We start from the raw sequence: 20,283 nt of genomic DNA on the forward strand, positions 1-20,283 counted from the left end.
TTGTTCACATGGGAATCACCTGGGCAGTCAGCTGTAAGAATGTCAGCTCCAGAGAGGACGTGGACAGCCAAGGCCAGGCAGGGGGGGTCCAGCTGGTGGAGATCCAGCCACTTACCCAGGTTTCCAGCAAAAGGCTTTGAGGGTAATGGGGTCTCCTGGAGGCAGGTGATGGGTATTTTGGGTTCGGGTACTTCCCATGCAGCAGGAGGGGGCCCAAAAGATGGTTCCTTGCCCATCCCTGCCTCTGGGTAGATGGCTGGGTTCTAGTGCTATTGAATTTCTGGCTTTGCTGATTGCTGGGCCCTTCACTGGGCTGGTCCATGGCCCTGCAGCTTCTCATCAGTGTCTGCTTTGGCTTAGAAACCAGCCCTGGGGATTAAACATTAATCACGGTTTTGCCCCAAGGTTGTGTTGTCCTAGAACTGAAATGCAGTCCTGGTGTCTTCAGGATCTTGCCTGCTTGTTACTGAGCTCTCCTCCTTTAACACCCCTTCGGAGCTGATCAGAGACAGCTCACTAGGGGCCTGCTTGGGAGGAGAGCAAGTGGCAGAGTGCAATTACACAGGGGTTAGGTGTGGTTATGTCGATGTGGGTTGATGTTGGCAGAGGGAATCCAGGAGCAGAGCTCCTGTTTCACACCGTTCTCTGAAGCTCAGCTCATTGCAAGCTGGGCAGATACGGATGTTTTCCCAGTACCCTCAAAATGGGGACAGTTCCCTGCATCATCTGGTGATGAGTTTTAACTGTTCAGAGCCTCTGAGAGGAAACTTCATCAAAGTCATGAGCCTGGAGAGCCTCAGTGCCTGTGTAAGCCAGGCTGGGCCTTCAGAGCTGGGCAAAGCTGAATGCCTTTATTACCCAGCTGGTTTGTATCTGTTTCTCTGAGTCCTCACTTTCACAGCCCTGGCTGGTGTGTGTGTGTGTGCTCCTCGTGCAGGAAGTTCCACAAGAAGCTGGGCCAGCAGGCATGGCTGGTGGCTGCCATCACTGCCACGGAGTTCCTCATCGTCGTCAAGTACGATCCCTACACGCTCACCCTCTCTCTTCCCTTCTACATTACCCAGTGCTGGATCCTGGGGATTATCCTGGTGCTCACCTGGACAGCCTGGAGGTTCTTCATTCGGTGAGTGGAGTTTGAGGTGCCACGATCAGCCCTAACCTGGGTCTCAGGGGGAAAATTGGGTTGGTTTGCCTGTGCTTAGAGCAGACTAAGAGGTTCTGCAGCTTCATTGCATGAGCAGTTTGCTGTGTGGCCAATTGACCGAGCTGCCCCAGCATCCGTGACAAGTGAGCCCAGTTAAATGTGTTTGGTTTGGATGCTGCTCTGCAAGTAAAGGACAAGCAGCTGCCCGAGGCTGAATGAATCATAGAATCCCAGAGTGCTTTGGGTTGAAGGGAGCTTAAAGCTCCTCCAGCTCCAATCCCAACCCCTTCCACTGGAGCAGCTTGCTCCAAGCCCCTGTGTCCAACCTGCCCTTGAACACTGCCAGGGATGGGGCAGCCACAGCTTCTCTGGGCACCCTGTGCCAGCGCCTCAGCACCCTCACAGGGAAGAGCTTCTGCCTAAGAGCTCATCTCAGTCTCCCCTCGGGCAGGTTCAAGCCATTCCCCTTGGCCTGTCCCTCCATCCCTTGTCCCAAGCCCCTCTCCAGGTTCCCTGCAGCCCCTTCAGGCACTGGAGCTGCTCTCAGGTCTCCCCTTCATGCAGCAGAGGGGCAGGATCCCCTCCCTGAGCTGCTGCTCACGCTCTGGGGGTGCAGCCCAGCACACGGGGGGGGTCTGGGCTCAAGCGCTCACTGAAGCAGGGTCATGGGGAGCTGCTCCTCACCCAACAGCCCAAGTCCTTCAGGCTACAGGCCAAAGACTCAAGTGGGTTACGTTATCCCAAGGGCACTTGCACCCAGGGCAGCCCTGTTGGGTCTGCTGTATATGAAATAGTTTGTTCACATCCCTGGTTCATGTTTGGTTTCCTTTACAGTGACATCACCCTGCGGTATAAGGAGATCAGGAGGCAGAAGCAAGAGCACAAACATGAAAAGGACAAATGCTTGAGCAATGGTGATGGACACTCAGCAATGCTGGAGGAACAGAACGGGAGCAAACTGAGGGAGAGGAAACTCTGAGCCATGGACAGAGGGCTGAGAGGAACCCGTAGTGCTCAAGCTGGCCTGGTGGACAGTTTCAACCTTATCCTACCTAACTTGTCCTTGTCATTGTTAGCTTTCCAAGGTGTGAGATCCTCTGGGGGAAGAGATGTCACTTGGGCATACATACACACCCTTTCTCCTCGTGTGCAGCTGGTCAGAGAGGGGGAAAGTCTGTGTGGAGGAAAGTGAGAACCAGCATCACTGCGACGAGACGGGATCTTCATCCTGGCGTGTTTTACGTCTTCCTTCCAGCCGGGTTTGGAGACGAGGGGTTTGACAGCGGAGTGCGAAGGGAGCGCAGCTGATGTAGCCAGTTAAACTGTGAGATTTCCATGGGCATTAGGAGCACTGGGGTTGGAGCATGCAGATTCCAGGCACGGGGAATGAGCTGGGTTTTAATGCTGAAACCACCCTGAGCCGTGCAGTGAGGTTGTGTCAGGTGTCCGGCCAGCCCTTCCCTGCAGTGACATGGGCTCAGGCTGCAGCACCTGCACAGTGTCACCCGCTCCGCTGCTGTTACAGGCCCTGCAGCACAGGGGCCATTGCCTTTCTCTGAACTGACTTCCAGCATCCTGGAATAGCCTCCAGGAGGTTTGTGTTGTATCCCAGCTCTGGGGAGACAGACGGCTTCTCCGTGGTTCTTTTGGTTTAATTTATCTTTTAGTCTGGGTCGTCTCTTAAATGGGAGGGAGGGAGGGGTAAGTAAGAAAGGGCAACCTGCCTTTCCTGCACATGGAGTGTAACTTATTACAAGCAGAACCTGGGAGTGGTTACTCCATCAGTCTTAAGCTGTTTGCCTTATTCTTGGCTCTTTTCCTTTGTTCTCAAGAGGGTTTCCTGCCTGGTGCGTGCTGGACGGGGCACCTGGGGCTCTGCACCCTCCAGAGCAGCCCCTTTCCCCCTGAGCCAGCTCCAGACTGAGCAGCCCTGGGTCTGGCTGAGTGAGCCCTCCCTGGTGTCACCCAGGAACACATCCAAGCCCATTATGGTCCTCCCCGTGCAGCAGCAGAGGTCTGCAGGCCAGGCCAGGCAGCATTCCCGCTGTGACTCAGCACCTGGAGAGGACCCTGGAAACCTGGGCTGTGTTTCTGGGGGTTCGGGTCCTTTTCCAGGATGTGAAGTGCTGCCTTAGCATCAATTCTGTCACCTCTGCTCAGCACCTTTGCCTTGTGTCCACGGCACTGACGTAACGGCATCACCAATGCCATGATCTAATGGCTGTCAAGGGATGTTCTTCAGGGAGGTGTTCATCCAGGAGGACATGACAGGAGCACCACCACCAGGGCTGGGACTGCAGCCCCACACTTGAAGAGGCAGGAGAGCTGCAGAGCTGCTGCATCCACGGTTCCCATGTGGTTTGGGCTCATGAGTGACAACCAAGATCCAGGTTTCTCCCATGTTACAGTGACCCAGACCCTCCCCACGCACAGGGAACAGCTCGGCACTGGGGCAGGCTCAGGTGATGGAGGTTTGGTTGCAGCTGAAGAGCTCCGTGGGTGAAGCAGAGCTGATGGGGCAGGGCTGAGGCAGAGGAGGGTGACCAAGGCGGGAGGAAGCAGCAGGCTCCTTCCTGGATACGTGCAGTGTTTGTGGACAGTGATGCAACGGCTGCTCGTAGGTGCTGCTGTGGGGTGGTGACGAGTACCATGTACTGCGTGTGGTGGTGCTGACGAGGCTGGAAAGGGGCAGTGCTGCGCTGAGCGGGGATGGGATGTGCTGAGCGGGGATGGGATGCGCTGAGCGGGGATGGGATGTGCCGAGCGGGGCAGTGCTGCGCTGGGCAGGGATGGGCTGCGCTGAGCGGGGCAGTGCTGCGCTGAGCGGGGATGGGATGTGCTGAGCGGGGATGGGATGCGCTGAGCGGGGATGGGATGTGCTGAGCGGGGATGGGATGCGCTGAGCGGGGATGGGATGTGCCGAGCGGGGCAGTGCTGCGCTGGGCAGGGATGGGCTGCGCTGAGCGGGGCAGTGCTGCGCTGAGCGGGGCAGTGCTGCGCTGAGCAGGGATGGGATGCGCTGAGCGGGGATGGGATGCGCTGAGCGGGGATGGGATGTGCTGAGCGGGGATGGGATGTGCTGAGCGGGGATGGGATGCGCTGAGCGGGGATGGGATGCGCTGAGCAGGGATGGGATGCGCTGAGCGGGGCAGTGCTGCGCTGAGCAGGGATGGGATGCGCTGAGCAGGGATGGGATGTGCTGAGCGGGGATGGGATGCGCTGAGCGGGGCAGTGCTGCGCTGAGCGGGGCAGTGCTGCGCTGAGCGGGGATGGGATGCGCTGAGCGGGGATGGGATGTGCTGAGCGGGGATGGGATGCGCTGAGCGGGGATGGGATGTGCTGAGCGGGGATGGGATGTGCTGAGCGGGGATGGGATGCGCTGAGCGGGGCAGTGCTGCGCTGAGCAGGGATGGGATGCGCTGAGCGGGGATGGGATGTGCTGAGCGGGGATGGGATGCGCTGAGCGGGGCAGTGCTGCGCTGAGCAGGGATGGGATGCGCTGAGCGGGGATGGGATGTGCTGAGCGGGGCAGTGCTGCGCTGAGCGGGGCAGTGCTGCGCTGAGCGGGGCAGTGCTGCGCTGAGCGGGGATGGGATGCGCTGAGCGGGGATGGGATGTGCTGAGCGGGGCAGTGCTGCGCTGAGCAGGGATGGGCTGCGCTGAGCGGGGCAGTGCTGCGCTGAGTGGGGCAGTGCTGCGCTGAGCAGAGATGTGATGCGCTTCCATCCCTGTGTTCCAGTCTCCCTGCCCATGGCTGGCTGTGGTGGCTCCTCCTGCCGTGTTTTGCTGTGCAGCCCCGGCTGAGCAGTGTCAGGTCCCTGCATCTGCCCTGCTGTGCCCTGTCCCCATCCCTGCGTGGTGGTAACAGGCAGAGCTGGGAGGATCCATCCCCATTCCTCCTCCTGCCAACGGCCCCCTGGGCCGCACCCCAGGCACACGGTGAGGAGCACCTGTGGTTGTGGTGTGCCTGTGCTCAGGGACGGGTGCTGTGCCGTGGGTGCTGTGCCGTGGGTGCTGTGCCGTGGGTGCTGTGCCGTGGGTGCTCGCTGCGTGCGGCTCCTGGTGATGGTTCTGGAGCTTTGAGCTGGTCCGTGAACCTCCGGCTCCTTTGTTTGCATCTCAACAGCTTCTGCGGTTGGTGTGGGTGCCTGGGCCCCTCTAATAAAGCCATGGTTGGTTGCTGCCGTGTTCTTTGGTACAACGGCTCTGCTGCTCTCATCCTGCCTGGAGCTGGGCCTGAGGCTCCGCGTTCCAGCGGAAAGGCTGCCCCGTTGCCATCGGCCCCATGGATGCTCCAGGTAATGAGCTCTTGCAGGTGGTTTCTGCTTGGAGCAAGCTCCCAGGCATGCTTCGAGGTTCCTGGGTTTGCTGTCCCTCAAGGCCACTTGTGTGGACCATTGGATGTAAGGGGGGATTTTAGGTGCTGGCCCAAGGTTGTCACTCACTGCGGGGGGGCATCTGCCTGCACCCCTGTTCCTGTCCCTGCTTGCTGCAGTGGTGCCCCCCTCCCCTTGCCATGCACGTGGCTTCTGTGACTGCAGATGCGTCTTCCCGGATGCAGAGCTAAGGCGAAGCAGCTGCTTTGGAGCGTCTGAGGTTAGTAATTAGCTGTAATTGTATGTTAGTAATTAGCTTTAATTGTGTATTAGTAATTAGCTTTAATTGCCCCAGAGCCCACTCAAGCGGTACCTGCCTGCAGGGGGCAGGCGCTTGGATGTGACCATGAGGCTGAAGCGATGGGAGCCCAGAGGTGACCCCACAGCGAGGCTGGAGGTGCCCCCCAGGGACACAGCGTCTGATCCCCGTTGTGGATGGGGCTTGGGAAGGGGCAGGAAGCCAGGGCCTGTGCTTTTCCCCTTTGCACACCCGCAGGAAGGGCTGGGTTGGAGCCCAGGGCCCTGGGGGAGCCTCCTCTCCCAGCCGGGCACCTTTCCTGCTGCAGTCAAAGCCCGGGCTGGTTTCTGTGTGAGCGGGGCCTTCTCCCACTGCTGCTGCTCCCTGCTCCCCATGTGCCAAAGGGCTCCGCAGGCCCAGGCCTCTGTCAACGGCTCCCGGTGCCTTGGAGGAGGCTCCGTGCCCGCTGCTCCCGGGGGGAGCTCAGGGGTTGTCATCGCGACCAGAGCTTGCCTCGGGACCCCCCGAGTGCCCCTGCACGCAGCGGGGATGGAGCCTGGAGGCGGCTGCAGCTCCCATCCCTTCCCTTCCCGGGGAAGCGCAGCGGGGAGAGGTGAGGGAGCGGGGCTCGGACCTGGGGAATGATCCCGACCCCGCCTGGGGGGCAAAGGCAGGGCCACGGGTCCCGGTGGAAGGAAGCAGTGATTGGGGTGCACGGGGTGAAGGAGGAGCTGAAGGTGCAGGGGGGCTGCGGGTGGTGATGGAGCCGGGGCTCCCCGTGCAGCAGGAGCCGGGTCTGGGGCCGCAGGATGCTGAAGCCAGGGCAGGGCCTGGGGAGCCCCAAACCCAAGGGAAGGCCGGGGGGTGTCAGGGCAGAAGCTGTCCCGGCTTCACCCTGCCCAGCACCCGCCCCCCGAAAAATGCCCCCTTTTCCCCTCAGAGGAGCGATGAGCGGGGCCGCGGGTGGCTGGGGCCAGCCCCGGGGGATGCGGCACCGTGGTGCCCCCTGAACCCCCCTGCAGCCCCCCCAAAGCCGGTCCCGGGGGGGGGGGGGGATGACGCTGAGACCGCCCTGCTCATTACAGTGGTGAGCGGGAGCTGCGCCCCGCCCCCGGCGCGGGGGGGGGGCAGAGCCGAGCCGGGCATCCCAGCGCACCCCAGCGCATCCCAGCGCATCCCAGCGCACCCCAGCGCATCCCAGCTCATCCCAGCTCATCCCAGCGCATCCCAGCGCATCCCAGCGCACCCCAGCGCATCCCAGCGCACCCCAGCGCATCCCAGCGCATCCCAGCGCATCCCAGCGCACCCCAGCTCACCCCAGCGCACCCCAGCGCACCCCAGCGCACCCCAGCGCACCCCAGCGCACCCCAGCGCATCCCAGCGCATCCCAGCGCACCCCAGCGCATCCCGCATCGCCCGTCGCGTCCCATCCTATCGCATCGCAACCCGGCCCTAGCGGAGCGGGGGGGCTCCGGGTGCAGGAGCCGCGGACACGCACCCCACACCCCCCCCCAGGAGCCGGGACCCGGCCCGGTGCCTCGGCCGCGGATGCTGGAGCTGCTGGGGGGGTCCCGGTCCCGGTCCCCGCTCTCCTCCGAGCCCCGAGGATCGTTTTCCAGCCCGCGGCGACCCCGCTTTCCCAGGTAACGCTCAGCGGCGGCGGGATCCGGGGGCCGGGGTGGGAATGGGGCGGGATCGGGGCACCGGGAGCGGGTCCAGGGCAGCGGGGAGCGAGTTTGGGGCCGAGCCCAAATCTCCGTCTTTGGTCAAGTTGTGGCTGCGGGTCCGTTTTCCCGGTGACAACCGCAGCTCCCTGGTCCCGCTGCTCGGATGGAGGCCGGGCAGGGTGGGGATGCGAGGGTGGAAAAGCCGCGCTCGGAGCCGGGACGGTGCCCGCGAGCAGCGGGGCTGGAGGGGAGGATGCTGCTGCTGGAGCCCATGAGGATGCTGCTGGAGCTCCGAGCTCAGCCCTGAGCTGAGTTTAGCCCGGTCTCAGCCTCCAGCAAACCCGGGCATGGGGGCCTGGGGGAGGAGGAAGAGGATGAACGCGGGGATCAGCGCTGAGCTCTGGGACTTGGGAGGTGACATTCCAGGGTTGCGGCAGGCTCCGGAGCTGTCTGCGTGGGGCTGTACCCGTGCTGGGCCAGCAGCCGGGGTTCTGGATGAGCTGTTTGGGCTTCGGACGGTCCCGATACCACAGTGACCCCCACCACCACCCCGACGTCTGCAGGGGTCCGTCCCCCCCCACTCCCAGAGGGGAGCACCCGGTTCTGTTGCCGTTTCTGCCCCCATATGGAGCTCGTTTATCGTCCCCGCAAGCAGGACAAGGCCCCGAGCTCTGCAGCAGCTCAGCAGGACAGGGGGATGCGGTGGGTGAAGGCTCTGCCGAGCCTCGAACCCCACGGGTTCGGGTTAGCAGGCAGGGATCTGAACGGCGGGGCTGGGATGGAGCATCCCGGTGCAGCACTCGCGGGGATGGAGCATCCCGGTGCAGCGCTCGCTGGGGATGGAGCATCCCGGTGCAGCGCTCGCTGGGGATGGAGCATCCCGGTGCAGCGCTCGCAGGGATGGAGCATCCCGGTGCAGCGTTCACAGGGGATGGAGCATCCCGGTGCAGCGCTCGCTGGGGATGGAGCATCCCGGTGCAGCGCTCGCAGGGATGGAGCATCCCGGTGCAGCGTTCACAGGGGATGGAGCATCCCGGTGCAGCACTCGCGGGGATGGAGCATCCCGGTGCAGCGTTCACAGGGGATGGAGCATCCCGGTGCAGCGTTCACAGGGGATGGAGCATCCCGGTGCAGCGTTCACAGGGGATGGAGCATCCCGGTGCAGCGCTCGCTGGGGATGGAACATCCCGGTGCAGCGCTCGCTGGGGACGGAGCATCCCGGTGCAGCGCTCGCTGGGGATGGAACATCCCGGTGCAGCGCCCGCAGGGGACGGAGCATCCCGGTGCAGCGCTCGCAGGAATGGAGCATCCCGGTGCAGCGCTCGCTGGGGATGGAGCATCCCGGTGCAGTGCTCGCAGGGAATCGCTCAGTTGGCACAAGCCGCAGTAAATCCCGTCCCTCGGGGAGCGGAAAGGCCGGTGCCGAGAGCAGCGGGTTCAGCGCCTGAGCTGGAGCCTGCGGGTGGTGCCTGGGGAATGTGCTGGGGGGCTCCTGAGGAAGGGATGTTTTTGGAGGGAAAAGCTTTGAAAGCAACGGAAAACTGGGAATTCTTTCCCGTTTCGGAAATCCGTCGGAATTCCAAAAGGAATTGGAAGGAAATATGTTTTTTTTTTTTCCACGGGAGCGTTTGTCCTTCTGCAGGGAAAGCTGGTCCTGGAAAACTTCTGTATTTTCATTTCACCGGGAAGCAGGGACAGGATTGGAGCCTCCTGCATAGGCACGGGGTTGGGGGGTGCATCTCTGTAGTGTTGCACTGTTGGGGTGGCGGTGTGGGTCTCCAGTGCTGAATGAGCTCAGGCCATGCATGACACGAGTTCAGCACGTTCTCAGCCAAGAGCTTGCTGGGTGTTTGTCCATTGTGCACGGGGTTACGGCTGAGGAAGGAGGCTGGGGATGAAATGGGCATCTCCAGCCCTGCTGGTGTTTGGGGGAGTGATGTGACTCCCTTTAGGAGACCCCCTTCTCCTGCTGTTATCCCCCCCCTCCCAGAGGGGGTCCCCCAGCCGCATCAGGGCCGTGGGGCTGATGTTTTACACTGTAACACGCTGCAGCTTCCACCTTTCCCGGTTAAAATCCAACCCGGGATGGGCTGGGGGGTGTTGATCACCCCCACAGTGCCTGAGGACCCGAGCTGAGCTGGGAGATGGGACCCAGGTATCAGTGAGTGTCCATGGGAGGCCAACCCTGAGCGATGGGTGGGCTTCTGGCTGTGAGAGCTCTGGAGGGGGCTTGGGGGGATGATGGGGATGGGGGGGGGTTCAAGTGAGGTCCATGGGCTTGGGGGTCCAGCACCACGGTCTGTGGAATCATCGCATCAGCAGACCGTGGTCCATGGCCTCCTGGCACAGATGCTGGGAAGCCAGAGGATGCTGGCTGGGATCCTGTTGGATTTAGTTGTTGGGTGTTTGTGGGGACCCCAAACCCCCTTTGCACAGTGGATAGGGCCTGGATAAATCCCCTTCGGCACCGGGCTCTCTGGAAGGAGCGGCTTCCCCTTGTTTAGGATGGAGCTCCCGTCGGGCTCACCAGGGAAAACCCCTTCAGGGAGGAAGGCAATGGAGCTTCCCGCTGCAGGGATTGATTCCTGGCGAGCGGCATCCCCTGCATGGGGAGCAGGAAAGGGCTTTAAAGCGCTCCTGGGGGAGAAACATCTCACAGGGAGCGATGGGAAACGTTGTCCATTAAATACTCCCAGGGCAGATCCTGTTGGGGTTTCCGGCCCTTCCTCGTCTCCCCCGTTAGTGACCGACATGCTTCAGCGCTCGTTTGCTCCGTGCCTGGAAGAGCGGCCGAGCAAGGGGCGATGGGGGGGCAGCAGCTCTGGAGCTCAGCCCCCGAGGACCGCAGCTTTCTCCCTTTCCCCTTTTCCTGACCGGTTTTCCCGTCTGTTTCAGGCTGTCCCGGCCAGAGGGGGCCTTTGCCATGGACCACGGGCACGTCAGCAGCCACCGCCTGAGCGGTGAGTACCAGAGCCAGCCCCGGGGGGGGCACGGAGCTGCTCCCGAGGGGCTCCCATCCTGCTGCTCCCCGCAGGAGGAGCCCTTCGCTGCGCACGCAGTGGGGTTCGGTTTCAGAATACAAGGGTAAAACCCTTAACACCCCCCGCATCTTTCCAGCCGTGAGCAGGGACAAGCGGGAAGCGGGACCCCAGCTGAGCTGGGATTTGTTACCCAGAAGCAGGAGCCGTAAAGGGTTCTTTAGCCCCAGTTTTTGCCCCTTCCCATAGCAGGAGCGCGGCAGCTCCTCGGAGCCGGGCGCTCCGTGCGCGGGAGTGCCCTGGGAAGCTGCATCGCTGCCTCCTTCCCCAGCGTCCTTAGCCGGGACGCGGGGGTAAATCCCAGCCGCCTGCGGATCGCAAGGGGTTGGGGCGGAGGAGCTGGAGCCAGCTCCTGTACTGAGGCTTTAACCCTTGAGGTCCCCCCGGGCTGCTCGCGACGCTCTGGAAGGGCTCGGCTCCGGGTTTGGACGCGGGCCGGGGAATGCCGCGGGTCCTGCGCTCGGCTCCGGGAAGTTCCGCGGCTCGGGCGCTCCCCGGCTCGGCGGGCGGCAGCGCTGGCAGCCCCGGCGGGAGGGGCCCGCTCTGCTCTCTTCCCCCCCTTCCTCCGCGCTGGGCTCGGTGAGCGCTGCCGCCGGGCTGCGGGAGCTGGCGCAATGCAGCAGGAGCGCAGCCGAGCAGCGCTGCGGCCGCCGGCCCCCGGTACCGGCCGGGGGTTCCCTGCTCCCGGCGGCGCTCGGGGCTCGCCTCGGTTGGGGTTTCCCTGGAAGCCCCATCCCGCGGGACCCAGCAGCGCGGGCGATGCAGATGTGCGCTGTGCGCACCTGCACGGGAAGGGACCCCGGCCCGCTGGGTTGGTGCAGCCACCCGCCGGTTCCCTCCTTTCCCGGTGAAATACGCGTGTGCTCCCCTTCCCCTGGGAGCAGAGCCAGCACGGGGCTGGTTTTGGCTCCCAGCGCTGCTCCCTGGCGCCGTCTGCCCCCCTCCGAAGCGGGGCGATGCGGTTTGTGCCCCGCTCTTTGGCCGATCCCGCGCTCCCGGCTCAGGGCTGAGCTCCGGGCGCCGGTGATGGAGCCTCCCCCGGCTCACGGTGCCTCCCGTCCGCCCGCAGTGACCGCGAGCCCCCCGCGATGGGAGATCGGGATCTACGCCGCCGGCGCCGTGGTGCTGCTGGGGGTGGCTGCGCTCAACCTCTGGAAGCTCTGGCGCTCCGGGACCTACCCGGCACCTTCCCCCTTCCCCAACTACGACTACCGGTACCTGGAGCAGAAGTACGGGGCTGCGCACCCGGACACCAAGCACAAGGTAAAGGGGGGGAAACCCTCGCTGGGCTCCTCTCCCTGTGCCCACGGAGCTGCTGCAGGGCCAGAACCGTCCCCAGCATCCTCGGTGCTGCTGGGGAGTGCGAGGCGGGGGGGGCAGCGTGGAGCTGGGACACGGGGCTGGGGAGCTGCAGGACCTGCTGCAGCAGCAGCCTGGGGCCAGGCAGGCATCAGAGAGGTGGCAGCGGATCCCCACGGTCCCCTGGCGTTGTGGGGAGGGATGGGGCTGAGTTTCCTGGTTTTCATGGGATCCCAGAGCAGGTTGGGTTGGAAGGGCCCTTAAAGCTCACCCAGTTCCAACCATTGTTGTCCCTCCAGGCCCTTGTCCCAAGCCCCTCTCCAGCTTTCCTGCAGCCCCTTCAGGCACTGGAGCTGCTCTCAGGTCTCCCCTTCAGGAGCCTTCTCTTGTCCAGGCTGCCCCAGCCCAGCTCTCTCAGCCTGGCTCCAGAGCAGAGCTGCTCCAGCCCTCACAGCAGCTCCATGGCCTCCTCTGGCCTCGTTCCAGCAGCTCCAGGTCCCTCTGGTGTTGCTGCCCCAGAGCTGGATGCAGGGTGCAGGATGCAGGATGCAGGATGCAGGGTGCAGGATGCAGGGGGGTCTCCCCAAAGCACAGCAAAGGGGGGTTCCCCTCTAATTCCCTGTTCCTGTTGCAGCGAGGGGTGGCTCCGGGGGCACAGAAAGGGCTGGAGAAGACATCACCCACCCGCAAGAGCAGCCTGAGGGCAGATGACACCTTGGAGAGCATCAACGAGCTGGGGAGCCTGGAGCTGATGAGCAGGGACCTGGGCCTGACCGCCTACGGCCCGCTGAGGAAATCCATCTCGGCTGACTCGCTGAGCTCCATCTCGTCCATCGGGAACAACTTCGGGCAGGACTTCACCGTGGGGCAGGTGGAGGTGTCCATGGAGTACGACGCCAAGGCGGCCGCGCTGCGCGTGACGCTGCTGCAGGGCAAGGACCTGCTCGAGAAGGAGGACGCTCGCTTCGAGTCCTGCTTCATGCGCGTCAGCCTCCTCCCGGCAGAGCAGATCGTCGGCATCTCCCGGGTGAGCCCTGCTGCACGGAACCCCCATTGCAGGGAACCCCCATTGCAGGGAACCCCCATTGCAGGGAACCCCCATTGCACATGTTGCCTGAGCTCAGCATCCCTTGGCTGAGCTCCCCCGGGCAGTGATGGACCCTGGGGAGTCATAGAACAGCTTGGGTTGAAGGGGCCTTAAAGCTCCTCCAGCTCCAACCCCAACCCCTTCCACTGGAGCAGCTTGCTCCAAGCCCCTGTGTCCAACCTGCCCTTGAGCACTGCCAGGGATGGGGCAGCCACAGCTTCTCTGGGCACCCTGTGCCAGCGCCTCAGCACCCTCACAGGGAAGAGCTTCTGCCTAAGAGCTCAGCTCAGTCTCCCCTCGGGCAGGTTCAAGCCATTCCCCTTGGCCTGTCCCAAGCCCCTGGGCTGGCGGTGCGGTGGTTTCGGAGCCCCGCTCAGGGGTGTTCCACATTCCACGTGTGGTTTAGGGGGATCCCGGATGTGTTTGTGCACCACAGACCTGTCAGAGGCAGAGGTTCCCCTTGCCAGGGCCGGGTGATGACTTCGCCGTCCCGTTGTGGCTTATGGCGAGTTTCCCCCTTGGCTTTCCCTGCTCCAGGTCTGGGGATGCTGCGGGAGGTGGAGGGAGCAGTTTGGGAGGGGTACGGAGGGCGGAAGCGCTTTGGACACATGGGGCTGTGCCATGTCCATGCTCCAGGGGCTGGAGCAGCTCCTGTATGAAGACAGGCTGAGGAAGCTGGGGCTGTTCAGCCTGGAGAAGAGAAGGCTGCGGGGAGACCTCAGAGCAGCTTCCAGTGTCTGAAGGGGGCCTATAGGGATGCTGGGGAGGGACTCTTCATTAGGGACTGCAGTGACAGGACAAGGGGTAACGGGTTCAAACTGAAACAGGGGAAGTTTAGATTGGATCTAAGGAGGAAATTCTTTCCTGTGAGGGTGCTGAGGCACTGGAATGGGTTGCCCAGGGAGGTTGTGAATGCTCCATCCCTGGCGGTGTTCAAGGCCAGGTTGGACGAGGTCTTGGGTGATATGATTTAGCGTAAGGTGTCCCTGCCCATGGCAGGGGGTTGGAACTGGATGATCTTAAGGTCCTTTCCAACCCTAACTGTTCTATGGTTCTATGATTCTATGCACACATGCCGTGTGCTCTGGCACCCTGGCACAGCCTCCTCGTCATTCCATGGCACTTCCCCTCCCCACATGGGATGTGGCAGCTGAAGATCCCTGAGGCTGCACCAGCGGGGCCGGACTGGGGCAGTTTGGGGTGAAACCTCCCTTTTGAGATGCCCCGAAGCCGGAGCAGCATTTCCCTTTGAGCTCAGCACGGCCCCGCTGCCTTCGCAGTGCTCACAGCGCCCTTTAACAGCGTTTCCCCACCCAAGGATCAGGCTCTTTATTTATGCTCCCAGATATTCATTATTTAGCATCATTATTTATAACTCACCAGCACCATTTACCCTCCTCTGCTGCCCCGGGGCCACCCATCAACACACATCTGATGCTTTCCCTTAGTGCTTTGAGTACTTGCGGTCCTTTGAGGGGCTTTAATAGCAGCTGATGTTCCTGTGGTACCTCTCAGCAGAGCCCACAACACAGCGGCTGCTGCAAGCACCCCTCAGTGCTGTGAAGCAGGGAGCACGAAGCTGTTCCTCCCATAGAGGAGCCTTGATCCACTGGGGTGATGGAGGTTGGGGGTACCCGATGGGAGCGCAGGGGCTCCTGTGCTAGGGGCTGGGGATGAAGGTACCTCAGAAACTGCTTCACGTCCTTCATCCCGGGATGGAGCGGGTCTAGGAGACACACAGATCCGAGGCAGTCCTTAGGGTGACATGAACCAGCTCTTCATGGAACCCCAGCCTGGTTTGTGCTGAAGGGACCTTAAACTCATCCAGTTCCAAATCCCTGCTCAAGATCTCATCCAACTTCTGCCTAAGAGCTCATCTCAGTCTCCCCTCGGGCAGGTTCAAGCCATTCCCCTTGGCCTGTCCCTCCATCCCTTGTCCCAAGCCCCTCTCCAGGTTCCCTGCAGCCCCTTCAGGCACTGGAGCTGCTCTCAGGTCTCCCCTTCAGGAGCCTTCTCTTGTCCAGGCTGCCCCAGCCCAGCTCTCCCAGCCTGGCTCTGCAGGAGGTGACGGCTGCAGGAGCCCCATGGCTTCAGGGCTGAGCCCTTCCCCAGCGCAGCCCCCGGCCCTGGGTGTGTGGTGGGAGCTGGCTCCCTGCTCCATGACACCTCCTTTTAGGACAAGCCCTGGCTGTGGCTGGTGCCTCGCTGCTGAACGAACCAGAGCTGGAGCGGGTGAAAGCCAGTCCCTAAAGACAAGATCTTGGGGCAGGCCCCCCGGCAGAGCTTGGGGCCAGGCAGCGAGCAGCACCCTGCAGGATGTGGCCACGGGGAGCTGCTGGGGTCAGGTGGAAAATACCGCTCATCCCATGGAGGCTGGGACCAGGTCCCCTGGGCAGGGGATGCGCTGCAGGGGTGCTGGGGAGGGACTCTTCATTAGGGACTGCAGTGACAGGACAAGGGGTAACGGGTTCAAACTGAAACAGGGGAAGTTTAGATTGGATCTAAGGAGGAAATTCTTTCCTGTGAGGGTGCTGAGGCACTGGAATGGGTTGCCCAGGGAGGTTGTGAATGCTCCATCCCTGGCAGTGTTCAAGGCCAGGTTGGACAGAGCCTTGGGTGCCATGGCTTAGTGTGAGGTGTCCCTGCCCATGGCAGGGGTTGGAACTGGATGATCTTGGGGTCCTTCCCAGCCCTGACTGCTCTGATTCCATGGCTCTACCCCCCCGGAGCCATGCACCCCCCTTGCTGCTCCCATGGGAGCAGCGGGTGGACCCCGGGCACAGCGCCCGCCCCGGCGGTGTCTGAGGGGAGCCCCCCCGTCCCCGCACAGCTCCAGCGCGGCGCCGGCGCCGTGGCCTTCGAGGAGCGCTTCTCGGTGCCGCTGGAGCCCGCGGCGCTGGAGGAGCAGAGCCTGCGCTTCTCCGCCTTCGGCATCGACGACGACGAGCGGAACGTGAGCACCGGCGTGGCCGAGCTCAAGCTCTGCGACCTGGACCTGGCCACGCGGCCCTTCAGCGCCTGGCTCTACCTGCAGGACATGAACAGGGTGAGCAGGGCATGGGGCTTCGGCTCCCTGCTGGCCGGGGTCAGTGCTGGGAGGTTGTGTCCATGGGGTCAGGGATGGGAGGTTGTGTCCATGGGGTCAGTGGTGGGAGGTTGTGTCCATGGGGTCAGTGGTGGGAGGTTGTGTCCATGGGGTCAGGGATGGGAGGTTGTGTCCATGGGGTCAGTGGTGGGAGGTTGTGTCCATGGGGTCAGTGGTGGGAGGTTGTGTCCATGGGGTCAGGGATGGGAGGTTGTGTCCATGGGGTCAGGGATGGGAGGTTGTGTCCATGGGGTCAGGGATGGGAGGTTGTGTCCATGGGGTCAGTGGTGGGAGGTTGTGTCCATGGGGTCAGGGATGGGAGGTTGTGTCCATGGGGTCAGGGATGGGAGGTTGTGTCCACGGGGTCAGGGATGGGAGGTTGTGCCCATGGGGTCAGGGATGGGAGGTTGTGTCCATGGGGTCAGTGCTGGGAGGTTGTGTCCATGGGGTCAGTGGTGGGAGGTTGTGTCCATGGGGTCAGTGGTGGGAGGTTGTGTCCACGGGGTCAGGGATGGGAGGTTGTGTCCATGGGGTCAGTGGTGGGAGGTTGTGTCCACGGGGTCAGGGATGGGAGGTTGTGTCCATGGGGTCAGGGATGGGAGGTTGTGTCCATGGGGTCAGGGATAGGATGTTGTGTCCATGGGGTCAGGGATGGGATGTTGTGTCCATGGGGTCAGTGGTGATGGGATGTTGTGTCAGTGGTGTTGATGCTGATGGGATTCTGTGTCCCTGGTGTCAGTGCTCATGGGATGCTGTGTCCCTGGTGTGGATGCTCATGGGATGCTGTGTCCCTGGTGTGGATGCTGTGTCCCTGGTGTGGATGCTCATGGGATGCTGTGTCCGTGGTGTCAGTGCTCATGGGATGCTGTGTCCCTGGTGTGGATGCTGTGTTCCTGGTGTGGATGCTCATGGGATGCTGTGTCCCTGGTGTGGATGCTGTGTTCCTGGTGTGGATGCTCATGGGATGCTGTGTCCCTGGTGTGGATGCTGTGTCCCTGGTGTCAGTGCTTATGGGATGCTGTGTCCCTGGTGTCAGTGCTCATGGGATGCTGTGTCCCTGGTGTGGATGCTCATGGGATGCTGTGTCCCTGGTGTCAGTGCTCATGGGATGCTGTGTCCCTGGTGTGGATGCTGTGTCCCTGGTGTGGATGCTCATGGGATGCTGTGTCTGCAGGCCGTGGACACGGTGGGGGAAATCCTGCTGTCCCTGAGCTACCTGCCCACCGCCGAGCGCCTCACCGTGGTGGTGGTGAAAGCCAAGAACCTCGTGTGGACCGAGGGCAAAGGGACCGCCGGTGAGCGGCGGTGCCGGGTCCCTGGCTCCCGGGCGGGCTGGAGGGGGCCTCTCCTCCGGGTCCACAGGACCACGGAGTGGTTTGGGTTGAAGGGACCTTCGAAGCTCATCGGGTCTGGCCCCGACATCTTCAGCTGGGGCGGACCCCTCCCATGCGCCCTTGAAGGCTCGCGGGGATGGGGCATCAGCCCCCGATCTGGGCAGCCTGTGCCAGTGCCTCAGCCCCTCCCAGAACGGGGTGAAATGGAGGACCCCCATCTCCCCATATCTGTGTGTGGGAGAGGGGAAGAGCCCCGCAGTGGTCAGGGAGGAGCAAACAGCTCTGGTCCAGCCGTTCCCTAGCGGAGCTCTGGATGTTCCCACCACGAGGGCCAGGCTGCCCCAAGGTCTGCAGGGCTTCAATGTCCTGATGCCCATCATTACCCCACTGCTCCACACTGGGGTTTCTTGCTGGGGCTCCCGTTGCGGACAGCCCCCAGGAGGGTCCCCGATGGAGCCCAGTGAGCCCGGCTCTCGTCTTCCCCCCGCAGACCCCTTTGTCAAGGTGTACCTGCTGCAGGACGGGAGGAAGATCAGCAAGAAGAAGACGGCGGTGAAGAGGGACGACCCCAACCCCGTGTTCAACGAGGCCATGATCTTCTCCGTGCCGGCCATCGTGCTGCAGGTCCGTCCCCCCTGCCGAGGGGGGCGCAGCCCATTGCTCCCCACATCCCTGCGCCACGGAGGGACTCGGGGGGGGACACGTGTACGTGCATGTGTGGGTTGGGGGATGTACGCATGGGGCTAAAGGGGGGATGTGTGTGCATGGGGGTGTGGATGTGTGGGGTGCTGGATGGGGTGGATGGGGTTTGGGGTATAGCGAGATGGAGATGAATAGGATGAGGTTGTGTAGGTGGATGGGGGCACATAGGGGTTATGGGGGGATGTGTCAGAATGGGGGGGTATAGGGGGATGTGTGTGGGGAGAAGAGTGTGTAGTGTCCAAGTGGGGTGGGGGTGCAGGGAGTGGGTGTATGTTGGGGTGTAGCTATCGGGGGGTGTTTATGGGGTGGAGGTGCAGGGGATGGGTGTATGTTGGGATGTAGCTATCTGGGGGTGTTTATGGGGTGGGGGTGCAGGGGATGGGTGTATGTTGGGATGTAGCTATCAGGGGGTGTTTATGGGGTGGAGGTGCAGGGGATGGGTGTATGTTGGGGTGTAGCTATCTGGGGGTGTTTATGGGGTGGGGGTGCAGGGGATGGGTGTATGTTGGGGTGTAGCTATCTGGGGGGTGTTTATGGGGTGGAGGTGCAGGGGATGGGTGTATGTTGGGATGTAGCTATCTGGGGGTGTTTATGGGGTGGGGGTGCAGGGGATGGGTGTGTGTTGGGGTGTAGCAATCTGGGGGGTGTTTATGGGGTGGGGGTGCCGGGGGTGGGTGTATGTTGGGGTGTAGCTATCGGGGGGGTGTTTATGGGGTGGGGGTGCAGGGGATGGGTGTGTGTTGGGGTGTAGCTCTCTGGGGGGTGTTTATGGGGTGGGGGTGCAGGGGTGGGTGTGTGTTGGGGTGTAGCTCTCTGGGGGGTGTTTATGGGGTGGGGGTGCAGGGGATGGGTGTGTGTTGGGGTGTAGCTATCAGGGCGTGTTTAAGGGGTTGTGGTGCCGAGGCTCGCAGTATGTTGGGGTGTAGCTCTCTGGGGGGTGTTTATGGGGTGGGGGTGCAGGGGATGGGTGTGTGTTGGGGTGTAGCTATCTGGGGGGGGTGTTTATGGGGTGGGGGTGCAGGGGATGGGTGTGTGTTGGGGTGTAGCAATCTGGGGGTGTTTATGGGGTGGGGGTGCAGGGGATGGGTGTGTGTTGGGGTGTAGCTCTCTGGGGGGTGTTTATGGGGTGGGGGTGCAGGGGATGGGTGTGTGTTGGGGTGTAGCAATCTGGGGGGTGTTTATGGGGTGGGGGTGCAGGGGCTGCGTGCCTGCGTGTTAGCCCTGGGGGTCCGTCCGGGTGTGGGTCTGGGCTCACGTAACGGGGGTGAAGCACTGGGGCTGTCGCGTGTCCCCCCCCAGGAGCTGTCCCTGCGGGTGACGGTGGCCGAGTGCGGGGACGACGGCCGCGCCGACAACACGGGCCACGTCCTCATCGGCCCCGCGGCCAGCGGCATGGGCACCACGCACTGGAACCAGATGCTGGCCACGCTCCGCAGGCCCGTGTCCATGTGGCACCCGCTCCGCAGAAACTAAGGCTCGGTGCGGGGGGGACCCGAGCCCCGGGACAGCGGCACAGGGCTCGGGGCGGCCGGGAGCCGCCGGGGCTGGGCCGGGAGCCGCAGCGCTGGGAGGAGCGGAGCTGCCCGCTCCGAAGGACTCGAGGATGGAGCCGCTGCAGCGCCCCCGCCGGGGTGAGCCCGCCCGGGCCAAGGGCTGGGAATGGACTCGCTGGGCAAGGAGCATCCCTCCACAGGGACCACAGCCAGCACAGCGTCCCCAGAGCATCCCGCGGGCACCGGAGGTGGCCTCAAGTGTGCACCCTGAGGGCTTCTGGGGCGGGGAGGCTTGGTTGGATGGGGGGCAACGGAGAGAGGGGGGACGATAAAGAGCTGGCACGGTGTGGTTCCAATGGGTGGCTGTGGTTGCACTGGGTCAGTGTGGTTGCAATGAGTGGCTGTGGTTGCACTGGGTCAGTGTGGTTCCAGTGGGTGGCTGTGGTTGCACTGGGTCAGTGTGGTTCCAATGGGTGGCTGTGGTTGCACTGGGTCAGGTGGTTCCAATGGGTGGCTGTGGTTGCACTGGGTCAGTGTGGTTGCAATGAGTGGCTGTGGTTGCACTGGGTCAGTGTGGTTGCAATGAGTGGCTGTGGTTGCACTGGGTCAGTGTGGTTCCAATGGGTGGCTGTGGTTGCACTGGGTCAGTGTGGTTCCAATGGGTGGCTGTGGTTGCACTGGGTCAGGGTGGTTCCAATGGGTGGCTGTGGTTGCACTGGGTCAGTGTGGTTCCAGTGGGTGGCTGTGGTTGCACTGGGTCAGTGTGGTTCCAATGGGTGGCTGTGGTTGCACTGGGTCAGTGTGGTTGCAATGAGTGGCT

At 62.8% G+C, this 20,283-nt stretch overlaps 2 protein-coding genes across 3 annotated transcripts in view; both read left to right on the forward strand.

Moving 5' to 3' along the window:
• Positions 1-2,275, forward strand: part of PTDSS2 (phosphatidylserine synthase 2) — a 37,832-nt gene extending 35,557 nt beyond the window's left edge. For both annotated transcript variants that reach the window (XM_057430593.1, XM_057430594.1), the window contains exons 11-12: positions 938-1,123; positions 1,979-2,275. In XM_057430593.1, the coding sequence (XP_057286576.1) occupies positions 938-1,123; positions 1,979-2,123 (331 nt within the window). In that variant the 3' untranslated portion in view covers positions 2,124-2,275. The remainder of the gene's footprint in view (positions 1-937; positions 1,124-1,978) is intronic.
• A 4,992-nt stretch (positions 2,276-7,267) lies between these two features.
• On the forward strand, positions 7,268-19,470 carry SYT12 (synaptotagmin 12). The gene is made up of 8 exons (XM_057430584.1): positions 7,268-7,401; positions 10,321-10,385; positions 11,533-11,726; positions 12,397-12,789; positions 15,680-15,895; positions 17,109-17,229; positions 17,759-17,892; positions 19,270-19,470. Exons 1-8 carry the CDS (start codon positions 7,307-7,309, stop codon positions 19,441-19,443), a joined length of 1,392 nt encoding a protein of 463 aa, XP_057286567.1. The 5' UTR covers positions 7,268-7,306; the 3' UTR covers positions 19,444-19,470.
• Positions 19,471-20,283: the final 813 nt, after the last annotated feature.

This window comes from Pezoporus wallicus, unplaced genomic scaffold, assembly GCF_028554395.1.
Source record: "Pezoporus wallicus isolate ANWC-B61680 ecotype Strahan unplaced genomic scaffold, APGP_CSIRO_Pwel_v1 contig_8824, whole genome shotgun sequence".
In the NCBI taxonomy this organism is placed as follows: Eukaryota; Metazoa; Chordata; class Aves; order Psittaciformes; family Psittacidae; genus Pezoporus; species Pezoporus wallicus.

What these genes read in the sequence shown, in the direction of transcription:
- SYT12 (XM_057430584.1), top strand. Translation starts at nt 7,307, where the DNA reads ATGCTGGAGCTGCTGGGGGGGTCCCGGTCCCGGTCCCCGCTCTCCTCC. An exon ending in CAGCAGCCACCGCCTGAGCG is followed by an intron (nt 10,386 to 11,532) that starts GTGAGTACCAGA and finishes GTCCGCCCGCAG; the next exon opens with TGACCGCGAGCCCCCCGCGA. An exon ending in ACCCGGACACCAAGCACAAG is followed by an intron (nt 11,727 to 12,396) that starts GTAAAGGGGGGG and finishes TTCCTGTTGCAG; the next exon opens with CGAGGGGTGGCTCCGGGGGC.